The 13,377-nt window shown below is 39.0% G+C and overlaps 1 protein-coding gene across 1 annotated transcript; it reads right to left on the bottom strand.

Moving 5' to 3' along the window:
- Nucleotides 1-9,810: 9,810 nt before the first annotated feature.
- Nucleotides 9,811-13,154, bottom strand: TSPYL1 (TSPY like 1). Its single transcript, XM_047102538.1, has one exon. It carries the CDS (start codon nt 13,091-13,093, stop codon nt 11,750-11,752), a length of 1,344 nt encoding a protein of 447 aa, XP_046958494.1. The 5' UTR covers nt 13,094-13,154; the 3' UTR covers nt 9,811-11,749.
- Nucleotides 13,155-13,377: the final 223 nt, after the last annotated feature.

Raw genomic sequence — 13,377 nt, 5'->3', positions numbered from 1 at the left:
CACCACTCACACCCTGTCTCTATCTCTCAAAAGTGAATAAACTTTAAAAAAAAATTAGAAGAAAAACATTACTTATAATGAGTATTTTATAACTCCTGTTTTCTTTCTTGAAATTCACAAATAGTGTACCATCATTTAAATTTATTTTTTTAGTTTAAGTCATCTCTACAACGTGGGACTCAAACTCATGACCCCCTAGATCAACAGTCAGTCACATACTCTTCTGACTGGGCCAGCCAGGAACCCCAATTTTTTTTAAATTAATATAACATCTTGGTTGTAATATCAAGGAAAAATAAAAGGGAAATAATTCTTAAAATATCTATTTTAATTTATAAATGGTTGGGCATGCCTGTACTAAATGACATGATGAAGTAGTTAGGTGGCTACACCTATAGAATCACTAGTTCCTTATATATTTTGGAGATTAACCTTTTCAGATATATAGTTTGTAAATATTTTCTCCCATTCTATAGGTTGCCTTTTCACTCTGTTGATTGTGGATAAAATAAAAATTATAAGCATTAGAAAGCTTTGTGTCAGAGTTTAACTGGCAATTGTTTTCATTCTTAGTGTTAGATAACGATGTATCTTACAAGCAGTGTTTAAGAGTAGATGAAGTAAGTTGCTTTCAAAAAATGCAGTGTTTAACACAGTGCAGGGAGGTGAGGGGTGTGCCTGGCTGGCTCAGCTGGTAGAATATGCAACTCTTGATCTCAGAGTCTTGAGTTCAAGCCCCATGTTGGGGGTAGAGTTTACTTAAAAAATAATAATAAATAAATAAAAATAAAACAGTGCAAAATGTCTTCATATGTAAAATGGTGCTAGGCTCTAGGCTTAAATAATAATTAATATATTTTTCATCTATATGTTTAACACTGGATAATTACTTTATATGGGGCACTGTTCTCCACACTGCAGGATCTAGCATCCCTAATGTCCCTAATGAATACCAATCGCACCTACATCCATTGTAATAATCAAAATAGCTGGCAAATTTCCCAGACACCATAGGGGGAAGTACACATATACATTGATAATCAGTTTTTTAAATGCCTGTGAATATGACATGGTATTCTCATTCCTGGTCACTAGAGGGAGAAAGTGGTCTTTAAAATGATAATCTGACTAGTTTGTCAGCCTTTTAGGTTAAAGTTAAAACTGCTCTGGAAAAAAAAAATTTAAACTGCTCTGAAGAGAATATTTATGATAATTTTATATACCATACATTCATAAAACAACTGTGGCATGAATTTTCAATGTATGTTTTATGCTGTGTATACTATTAGAATTGAATCATAATCTTTATTATACTTAAGCTATCACTGTTACAAAATTAAAATTTTCTCAGACAAGCTTATTTAGTTATGATGCCTCCCATGATAATATATAGCCAAAAAACAAGATTAGATAGCGTTGCTTTCCTCAATCATTAGAGAAATAAGAGACAAAGTCTGTGACCTGAATGACCTCATACCTTTGTATGCTGAGTGTGATAGCCCATGATTTGACTGGGCCGGGGGTGCCCAGACTAAATATTATTTCTGAATGTGTCTGTGAGGGTGTTTCTGGAATTAGCATTTGAATTGGTGGACTCAAGAAAGTAGATTGCCCTTCCCAACATGGGTGGGCATCATCCAGTCCGTTGAAGGCCTAGATAGAACAAAAAGGTAGAGGAAATGAGGAATTTGCCTCTTTTGCTTCCTCCCTGAGTACTTGAGCTAGGACATGAGTCTTCTACTGCCTTTGACTGGTCTTTACACCATCAGCTCACTTGGTTCTTAGGCCTTAGGACTCAGACTGGAATTATACTACATCACTCAGCTTTCCTGGGTTTCCAGCTTGCATGTGGCAGATTGTGACACTGCTCAGTAGACCTCCCTAATCACATGAGCCATTTCCTCATATAAATCTCTTCCTATTGACCCTATTTCTGTAGAGAACCTGCCTGGTATACTGGGTAAAGGGCATACATTGGAATCGGACAGTTCTGGCTTCATGTCTCAGTTGTGCCACATACAGGCAGTTCAATTTGAGCAGGTCACTTGACTTCTCTGAGCCATAAGCTCCTCAAATATGGAATGAATATAATAAAACTTAAGTTACAGAACTGTTAGGAAGATGAAATATTTGCAAAGTGTTCATCCCAATGGCTTTCAGTAAATAAAAGCTGACTTGATAATTTTTATTATTTTTATGCTAAGATTTACCTACATGAAATAGAGTATAGTGCAGACAAAATAAAATCAATGTCAAATTCTGCTATAAAACTGTAAGTGTATAGAAGTTCAAAGATGAAAGACATCCATAAATAATGGAGCAGTAAGTGAAAAAAAGAGTTGAATTGGACCATGTAGGATACAATTTGAATAACATGAAAAAGATATAAAACACTGGGACATAGTAATAATACTTGTCCACTATGTTCCAGTTACTTTTTTTAAAAGATTTTATTTTTGAGTAATCTGTACACCCACTGTGGGGCTCGAACTCACAACCCTGAGATCAAGAATCACATGCTCTTCTGACTCAGCCAGCCAGGTGCCTTTGTTCCAGTTACTTCTAAATGATTTTAGATATATGATATTTCCAGTTCATAGGAAAAAAATGTTTTGCTGGCACTATAATAAAATGCTTCACCACATTTTTTTCACATAATATTATTTTAAAGACTTTATAAAATAATTTTTAAAAATTAGTTACATGAAATCTATGCTTTTAATAACTAATTGGAGAGGATTCATCAAAATTGACCTCAGAGTAAACTTGAAGAAGCTTGACCATTACTTAAAATGATTGATTACAACAGCACCTAGACTACCATGTACTAGACTCATCTCAACACAACTCCTATTGTACTAAGAGAAGTTAGAGCTTGGTTAAGAGGATAACAATTAAGTATGAAGTGCTGTTATAAGTAATCACCCAATTGACTCAAACCTCAATAAATACACATTCTCTGCATTTCATAGTGATAATGACAGTTCTGTCTACATGTCAGCAAATTCCAGAAGGATATTAAAACATTTGAACTACTTTGGCTAACTCTGTTCTTCTGAAGGAAAGTAAAACCAAGCAGTTTAATTCAGACAGTAAGTATCAAGAATTGTATTTTTAAATACAGGAAACAGTTATAATCTGATGGAGTTTAGAAAACCTGTATTATTTAACATATACAAAGATAAACGAACAGATACATAAAGGTAAATAAATACATCCCTTTTGAAAGCCATTCATGAATAGATTGGGAATATTAAAGCTAACCTATTTATACTTAATTAGGATTTAAATGTCTTTATGCTAAAATTACAGGTTGCTGCAATATGGTGAGATGTGCCCTAGCTTGAAATAAGGAACCCTAACTGAATACAACCTGTGTTACTTATATCTAAATTAATACACTTCAATTTGCTAAGCTTCTATTTCCCTATCATATGGGGATAGTGACACAAAAACTGTAGGATTACACATGTAAAATGAGAGCATACATGGAAATTTCTGATATTTCTAACAATCTGCTGAGAAGACTTTGAAGACAGAGGTGTGTACTTGGAGCAGAATTAGATACCTGAGGCTCAAATTGTAACTCCATGGGGTAGAGAACTCAAATGTCATTAAGAATATAGGTAAATATCTTGTTTTGTTTTTAAACTTTTTAAATGTTTGTTTATTTTTTGAAAGCGAGAGAGAGTGTGTGAGAGGGAGAGGGCAGAGAGAGAAGGAGAGACAGAATTTGAAGCAGGCTCCAGGCTCTGAATTGGCAGCACAGAGCCCAACACGGGGCTCAAACTCAAACCGCGAGACCATGACCTGAGCCAGAGTCAGTCGTGGAACCAACTGAACCACCCAGGCGCCCCTTGTTTTGTTTTTATAATGAGAACTGAGTTCAGGAAACTAAGAGATAAAGCAAGAACAGCAATGGGGTTTAGGGCAATGATTCCCAAACATTAGTATGCATCAGAATTACCTGGATTGCTAGTTAAACTACAGTTGCTAGAGTCTACTTCCAGAGTTTGAGTCTATAGAGAAGGAGTGGGGTTCTTGCATTTGCATTTCTAACAAGATTCAAGTGAGTCTCATGCTGCTTTTCTGGGGGCCACCCTTCACAATCTACTGTGTTAGGGTAATAGAGACTGGTAAGTTGAAGCTGGAGTCAGAGAGAAGGGTCCAAGTAAAGAAGGTCAGAGAATCATCTTGTAGACATCTAAATTTGCAGAAATGAAAAGGGAAACACGGAGATTATTATTGAATAAGTATGTGAGTACTACTTACAGGTCAATATGAGCAGATTCAACTTCTTCAGTGACCAGAGGATGACAGCCTCTTAGTTTGTATGTTAAGGAAATCTCTAGAGAGATCAACTTTTGCCCAGAATTGAAGGTGAAAAGTAACCAAAAAAAAGTAATCCTAAAATTGGGATTAGAAATGAAATTATATAGCAATAAGAACTTGCAAACAAGGTCATACAAGTAGAGTCAACAACTTGTATTTAAGCACTGAAGAAAAGTAAAAATAGCAGAAATGGGCAAATAGAATTCCATTTTTTGAATTGATGACAATAATTTTAAGTCTGTTATTTAATGAGGTTATAACTTACACTAAAATGCATGGATCTTGATTGTACAACTTGACAAGTTTTGACAAATAGATACATCTGTGTTATCATCAGCCGAATCCAGCATTACTATCACCCAACAGTTGGCTCATGTTTCTTTCTCATTACTAACCCTGAGGCAACCACTCTTTGGATTTCTATCACCATAGATAAGTTTTCCATGCTATCCAACTTCACATATATGGAATTACATAATATGCACTCTCTTGTCTGACATCTTTCATTGACCAATGATTCTGAAATTGTTGCATGATCGATAGTTTGTTCCTTCTTGTTGCTGAGTCATGTGCCATTGTATGAATACACCATAATTTGTTCATTCACTTGTGATGGACATTGGTTTGTGTCTAGTTTTGAGCTGTTATAAAACTGCTATGAACATTCTTGTGCTGTATGTAAATTATACTTTAATAAAGAAAACAATGACAAATTCCAAAAACAAAAGAAAAACTACTTGTAGGTAACATCTTTGGTGACTTAAATGAGCAAAGAGAGAGGGCCAAGGCAAAAACAACAGTGAGGTGGTAAAGATTAAATATCTGTCACTCAGTGTTAGCCACTATTAATGTGGTCAAGAAGACGCAAATGGATTCAAGCTGGATATGTATGCTGACTAGAAAGCAAATGGAGAACACACTCATTTCCCAATACTAAACTGCCATGAATTCTAGAATCAGAGGTGGAATCTTAAAGACAGGAAGACTTGGAAATGAAGTTACTGTCACACATTCAAAGGCTTACATGTATGGAATCACGCATCCAGTTGCCGTGGCTGATTCTGCAATGCAAACCTTTACTCTATTAGTGGACCTCAAGAAATGTGTGCTGAAATCAAGCCCTGAATAAGAAGGCTCATATTTCTAGAATTTTGTAGAGGAGTTCATGAATCTCAAAATAAGTTTTAAGTTTCTAGGTTAAGTGGTTATTTTGGGGCAGCGTCCTAATTGGGTCTATCCAGAGCTGTAGGAAGTAACCCAACATCACTGGTAACTCTTCACAATAATATGTGCTTCGTACTTGCCTCCTATAGTCTCCAATTATAAAACAATCTTTAAATATGAGTATTATTATTACCTTGATGGAAATTGATCAAGATTATCAATTTTACTTTTATTTGTGTACTTTTGTAATATATTTTTTATATTTTTGACAACTGATGAAAATAAGCTGTACATTTTAAATATTTCTCCAACTTTTTGATTTGAAAAGTTTCAAACCCACAGTTGAAAAAGTAATATCAAAATAGTAATACTGCCATTAAAAAAAAAAGAGTGAAAGTAAAAAGATTATTAAGAAGTTGTTTCCTTTTTTGACAGGGGAATTTGAAAGACAAAGTGTATCAGTTATTAGGACTGCATCTGGGAGGAATGGCACACTTTCTCATCCCTAAGCATGGAGGGGGCTTAATTACCTGATTTCTGAAGAGGTACCAAGTGTGCTTGCTGATGCCCTAGGAGAAAGTTAAAATGTATGTGGGGGGGGGGGAGGGGGAGAAGGGAGTAGGTAGATCCATAGTTTGTACAAAGATCCTAAAGATACTGCGTCACTCTGAAAGGAAGCTTTCTGGGAGAACTTCAACAGTGACCTGGCTACAGACCAGATTTGTAAATGACGTGAAATTAGGGGGTAAAATTACTCATTAGAAATAATTAATGATCCTCCAAATGCAAATAGGTTAAAAGAATTAGACTAATTAAATAGAATAAAAATTAATATAGATACATGTAAACTGTTGGAAACAAACTTCAATAAAGCGTAACATGAATGGGGTGCCTGGGTGGCTCAGTCAGTTAGGCATCCGAATTCAGCTCAGGTCATGTTCTCGTGGTTCATGGGTTTGGTGAGTCAGGCTCTGTGCTGATAGCATGGAGCTTGGGATTCTTGTTCTTTCCTCTTTCTCTGCCCTTCCCCTGCTTGCGCTTTCTCTCATTCTCAAAATAAATAAACTTAAAAAAAATAAAATAAAAAATAAAGTGTAACATGAAAAAACCTAATTCAGCAGCACAGGAATACTTTAAAATTTAAGGGTTTGGTAAATTTTAATCTTATTAGGAGTGAAAGGGTAATATTGCTGCCCCAAAAGCTAATGTTCTCTTAAGATCCATTCAAAGAAATATACTATGCAGAATATAAGCAGTAATAATCCTATTCAGGGCACCTGGGTGGCTCAGTCGGTTGAGCATCTGACTCTTGATTTCCACTCAGGTCATGATCTCATGGTCAAGAGATCAAGCCCTGCATCAGGCTCCTCACGGAGCATGGATCCTGCTTGAGATTCTCTCTCTGCCCCTTTCCCCTGCTCATGTGCTCTCTCTCTTAAAAAAAAAAAAAAATCCCATTCTGTTCTTTCTATTCTGTTATTTGGACGTTACAGTGTTCAGTTTGGAGCACCTGACTTTAGGAAAAATATAAGCATAATGAATCTTGTTTATTTGCATTCACAATGGATAAGGAACATTGAAGGAATATGTATATAACCAGATTGGTGGGGGAGGGCAGGGTGTTGAGGGGAGGGATAGGATGATGACCTTCAAGTACTTAATTCATTTGTGGAATCAGGCTAATTACATCCTGCAAGACTCCAGGGGTCAAAATATGGAGCAGAGGTGCTGAGACCCTACTATATGCCCAGTCCTTTATAATACCTGAATGTTATAAGGCAATATATTTCTGAATAAATTTAACAAAACTGGGAAGGGAGTGGGTATTCCCTCCCTTGAGTCCAAGGAAAGGTTATCCATGATTCTCAAATATGTCTGTACCTTAGTGTCTAATTTAACTGGTTTGGGGGTAGAGCCTGGAATTTTTTACCAAGCTCCCCAGCCATTTATAATGGACAGTCAACTTTGAGAAATATTAGGCTAGATAATTGTCTGGATGTAAATTAATGTGAAATTAAAATGGAGAGGAAGGTAAATGGAAATTAATATTTACCATGTATTATATGCCAGGCATTGTGCTTGGCATTTTCACACTCTAACTTGTATTAACTATGTTAATACTTGGGATCTTTTAGCACAGTGCCTGGCATATAGTAAACTCCCAAATGTATGCTGTTATCCTCTCTACAACCTTATATTGACATTCTCCAAATACATCCTGGGAGAATACTAGCTTATAATATAGGTATTATCATCCCTGCATGATGGACAAGGAAACCAAGACTCAGAGAAGGTATTTATTTTGGCCACTAATAAGACATCTGTGGATTTATGAAAAAATTAGCAGCCTACCTTAGTGGCCCTTTTTATTTTAATAGAATTTTATTTTAATAGAAGAAGAAATCTCTTCCTGACCTGGTCTCAAAAAAATGACATTAACTATAAATCCTGAAAAAGTGAAGCCAAAAAGTAGACATTTTTTCCTAATGTGGCCTGACAGAAACTCTTCTGTAAGTCTTGAGAACCCCTGAGGTCAGAGGAAATGGATTAAAGTGGCCCTTCAGAGCTAAAACAAAGCACTTCAAGCAAACATGGAGAAAGTACTGCTCACAAGTGAAATAGCTCCTATATATATATAGTGAATGCATAAATATTGTATCTGTCACATCCATAGTCTAGGACTTCAATTATATATTTAACACTGAGGGAGGGAAAGTTGGTCCTGAAGGGACAATCCTGATCATCTCTGACACCTTCTCTTTGCCACGTTAATCCTGAGTTTTCTTGTGCACATGACTGGTTTGAGTATGTGAATTTGCTGAAGAGGAAACATTCAAGAAAAGATACCCCCTCCTCAATGAGATTGTAAGTTCCTCAATTGCAAGGACAACCTTCACTTTACTATCCCATATAGCCCTTAATGTAATAGCCAATACAAAATAATAATTGCTGCAAGATTGTACTGCACGGCTACACTAATTTTCAAAAATAAAATATGCTTCAAGTGGTGAGCATTGAATTGACTTGGTACAATGCTATATTCAGATTTTTTTTTCTGTTGCCTGGCCAATTGTTAAAATTTAGAGCCTATGTTAACATACACAAAATGGTATAGCTGATGACTGAAATTTTATTTTCTGAGCTTCAGGTACATCTGTAAACCAAAAATACAAAACATTTTATTCTAGAAGAATATGAAGCTATAGGTCCTAAATGTTAAGGGTTTACTTTTTTTCTTTCTTTTTTGTTAAGGGACTACTTTATTCTTTATTAATTATTATTATTTTTTTTTAAGTAGGCTTCACATCCAGCAGAGCATAATGCAGGGCTTGAACTCACAACCCTGAGATCAAGACCTGAGGTGCAATCAAGAGTCAGACACGTAACCATCTGAGCCACCCAGGCAACCCAATGGGACTACTTTATTATTATTATTATTTTTTAATGTTTATTTATTTTTGAAGGAGAGAGGGACAGAGCATGAGCGGGGGGAAGAGCAGAGAAAGGGGGAGACACAGAATCCAAAGCAGGCTCCGGGCCCTGAGCTGTCAGCACAGAGCCCAAAGCAGGGCTTTAACTCATGAACCATGAGATCATGACCTGAGCCAAAGTCAGGTGCTTAACTAACTGAGCCACCCAGGCTCCCCTTCCCCCAGTTTTTAACAATAAAGGGAATGACTTTATCTTCTTTTTGTTACCTTCTGAAGGTCTGACAGAATGCCTTGATAAATATTTGTGGAATTCACTGTTAACAAATTATGTGTTATTTTCTAGAACAGTAAGTCCCTGTAAGTACACCAAGTACTTGAGGAAATACTTCATCTTCCCTAAAGGGAACAGAAGAACTGTTAAGGCAGAAGAGTTATCAGGCCTTGAAAATTTTGACACAAATAGAAAGTGGGGAGGTTTGAAGAAAAGAATGAACAAGTTTTTACAGCTGAGAAAGTATGAGAAGGGTTTATCACTTATGACAGAAACTCTGCTTATTAAATGCATAAGCAAATAAAAAGAACCCGAATGACACAAGAATATCATTGACAGAGATAGAAATGGAAGCTTTAAGGAAGTGAAGGGAGTGGTGGTCCTGCACAAGCTATATGGAAAAAAGTGACATGAGTAAGCACTTGCAATTGTGAACTAAAGCAAAACAACAGTAACAACCCTCCCAACCTTGCAAGGTACAGAGCAGTATGCCCTAGTTCTTATTTCTGGGATAATGTCTGTTGTATCCGTTTTTAGAATTTTAATAATTCCATAATCTGTTATTTTGAACAATTCACACGTTTATGGGCAGGGTGGAAAAAAAAAGAAATCTAGCAGAATAACATGCTTTTATTTTACCACGATGCATATACAGAAAGACAAATATCCCGATGGTACATTTCCAGTTTGAAAGAGCAATCTCACAAGTATTTATGATATTTAGGAAAAGAGACACATCATTTACCAAGTTGTTCCCAGGGTAAGTTACCAAGAAAGACAATCAAGTCAAACATTTTTTGTAGGTTATTTTTCCATGAAGACAACAATTCCCAGTCTTCAGAATCTGACAAAACCAAGTTACTCAAATTATATCTCTAAGAATACATTTTTAACAGAAACAAGAGGTTGAAAACTCATATTCAGTTAAGTCTCTATATCTTACAGGAAAATAAAATTGTTATTTTTCCAAATGTTCCCAACTGAAAGCAAAAAGAAAGCCTGTACAGCTCGGTTTTCCCATTAAGCAGAAACAGAAAATGTTATTTTATTAAACACTAGTGGGAAAAAAAAACACAGTACTAATCTTCCACGTAAATGAAAACAGAAAATGAAACAACAGAATGAAAACAACAGAAAGCACCCAAAGTTACTTTGTTTCTTTAAAGTATTCTTCTCTAAGCAACACATTTAACACTCAATTCTCCCATAGAAATCCTGAGAAAAAGTATTTCTCCTCCCATTACCACTGATAGAAAAAGAACCTTTTCCTTGAAGGCTCTGCCAAGCCAATCTTAATCTTAGGCCCAATTTTTATCTTGCTCATGTTCGCCTGTGGTCGTCTGCTGTTTCCCCCGCTTAGAGCACCCATCAAAAGCTCTAGTTCTTCCATGACTATTGAACTAGATATCACTTCATCTATATCCGTCTCCTTTTAAACCCTCTGGGTGTCGCTAAAGGGAGTGGAGGATGGGGAAGAATGCAGAGGGAAATAAGAGCTCTAGCAGTCTATTTTACAGGACAACCTGTCCCTGGAAATCATGAAGAGCTAAAGCTAAATTAAACTAAAAGGCCTACTTTTGAGCTATCATTTTTTTTTTTTCTTTAAGAGACAAGAGGCAGACAGGGAGAAAGTGTACTACCACCCTGGCACTTGACCATGTTCAGGGCAAGGAGAAGAGGCACAAAGAGGTATACCTACGTTTTGTGTGAATTTACTAGTTGAGGCTGAGAAAGCCTGGTACTTGGAATGGACACCATCCTTACTCTTGCCATAAGAATAAAGTCTTAACTTGTCACCTTAACTACTTGCCTGACAGTCGGGTTCTGGATCATGAAGGGAGAGGAGAGAGGGGGTGAGGAATCAAGGATGTCTTTTGGGAAAGGAATGGAAGGGTCTTTTGTGTGCTGGCAGGAAATCTGGGTCCATCACCAGCTCTAGGGATTGTTTAAAAGAAACGAGACCACAGTGGGGCTGACAGTGATCTGCAAGGTATTCATCCAGTAGGTAGTAGCCCAAGGTGGGTGGGCATAGCCAGTAGTAAGCAGTAGGTGACTAGAGGTACAAGAAGAGCCACAGAGTCACATAAATAAGACCAACTGGCCCACTGCTGCTCTCTTGATATTAATGCCCCACAATTGTCTGCCTATACTGCAGAGCAAAATGGGTAGAATGGGCTCCTAGGCAAAGTTAGAATTCCAGGTGGAAAGAGTCAAAAAGCCCTAGGAACAAACAGGGTCCATGCAGTGCAGATAAAAGCAGTGCAATTTACAGCATCATTTGCTTGGCTTAGGAGTGATGTGAATCATGACCATGCAGCATGTGACAGTAATGCAGAATAGCATGAAGGCCATGTGGAATGGAGGAGCAAGGTCTTGAAAGTCTCAATCTCGAGGTTGAGAAAACTGTCCAGAGGAAGAGGTTGTAAAAATGTCAGGGGGAAAAAAGAAAAAAAAAAAAAAAAAGGTAGAAGGCATACCCATTTCTTGTTGTCCAAGCACAAGTCCAGCAAGGGGTAGTAGGGACCTTGTGCAGTATTTCCAAAGGCAGAGATTAACCAGACTGGAATCCAAAGGGCCTGGGGATCTCTACAGGCTCTCTTATTGGGCGACGTCTGGCTCTACGGACTCCTTCACGCAACAGGTAATACTGCAGTGGATTGGGCCACAAGTCCTCTTTGATAATTTCAGCAATCTTGTCAGACTCTGGAAGGCTATGGTCTGAAAACCAGGTGAAGAAATTGCAGACGACATCTTGGTTCCTGCGAATGAAGGACTGGGGTTCATGGCCCCGGCGCCATATGATTGGAGTGGAAAGAGACACCACTCGGCCAGAGGCTCTGACCTCATATTCTTTGACAATAAGCTTGTTTCTGAAGTAGGGGTTTCTTCGAAAGAAGAACTTGAACTTGCAGCCAGTTCTGGGGTGTCTGAGCTCCTTCACCTCCAAATTGGTTATGTATCTTAACATCTCGGCATCTTGGCCCCTAATCATGGGGGACAACTGGGGGTGGTTCCGAAAGGCAGTCACCCAGAAGCCCGGGATATTCTGAATGATGTAGTTCCTCCTCTCCAGGTAGTGACGACGCATGCGCCCAAATTTCTGCTCCAGTTGTTGAAAGGCTCTGTCAGCCTGAGCATTCACAGTGTCCAGTTCCAGCTGGATGGCTTCCAGGGGGTTCATGCGAAGATCCATATTCAAGGGTCGGAGCCCCGCGTCCTCCTTCACCTCCTCTACCACTCTATTTTCCTCCATCATTTCTATTTCTTCCCCTACTTGCTTCTCTATCTCCATCTTCTGCTCCACCACCTCCTCCTCCTTCACTCCTTCCTTCTCCACCGTCTCCTCTTCCTTCACTCCCTTCTTCTCCACCGCTTCATCCACTGCTACCGAGAAAACGGTGCATTTTTCTGTCTCCACTTCACTGGCCTTCACCTCTTCCAACACCTCAGACCCCGACCTCTCTGCAACACAAGTTCCTGGGGGCTTCTCCCCACCTGGGCCGCCCGGCTCTCCACTCCGACAGCCATTTTTCAAGCTGTTGTCCGTTGCCACGGACACAGACCCAGCTTCCAGGTCTTCCGTTAGAGGCGGGGCCTCCGCCCGACCGGCTTCGGTCTCTACGAAACCTCGATCCCCACCGCATCGGATCTGGGGAGTTTGGCCACAGCCCGCGAGGGCGTGGAAGGCTCCCCGCTCCTCTGGAAGCTGAGGCGGTGGGAGCGCGACAGTCTCCGAGCTTCCCTCACCCGGCTCCGCCATCACCTGTGACGCCTCGGTTTCCTCACGGAGCTTCAGGCGCTGGTGTGGGTCGGGGTCTCCTGGGGTACGGCCGAGAGTCGTGAGACTGCAGGTTTGGGGAAAAGGGGACGTCTCAGCTCCATCCTGGCCGCTCATGTTAGCAGCAGCCTGACCAACGACAGATTAACGGCTGTTTTGCTCACAGACAACGCCCCCTCCTAAACCGGCGGCTCGCGCCACCCACCCTGAAGTCCCGCGAGAGTCTCTGCGAGGGTGACGTCAGGGCCGTGGATCTCACCAGAACGCGAGAAGTGGCTGCTTGCTCCGCCCCTGCTTGCGGTCCCAGCTTGTTGCCTTTAGTTTTATTTGTATGGATTTAGGAGGGTGAAGCGATAATTTGACTTATGTGCATAAATGTATTTCGGACTCAGAGACTGAAG

Source organism: Lynx rufus, unplaced genomic scaffold, assembly GCF_022079265.1.
Source record: "Lynx rufus isolate CCGP_SWC_20201006 ecotype Redwood Valley unplaced genomic scaffold, mLynRuf1.p SCAF_6, whole genome shotgun sequence".
Classification (NCBI taxonomy): domain Eukaryota; kingdom Metazoa; phylum Chordata; class Mammalia; order Carnivora; family Felidae; genus Lynx; species Lynx rufus.
The sequence above is the reverse complement of the archived record's forward strand: the minus strand, read 5'-3'. Positions and strand labels throughout refer to the sequence as shown.

Coding starts and splice junctions, on each gene's coding strand:
- TSPYL1 (XM_047102538.1), bottom strand. CDS start 13,093: ATGAGCGGCCAGGATGGAGCTGAGACGTCCCCTTTTCCCCAAACCTGC.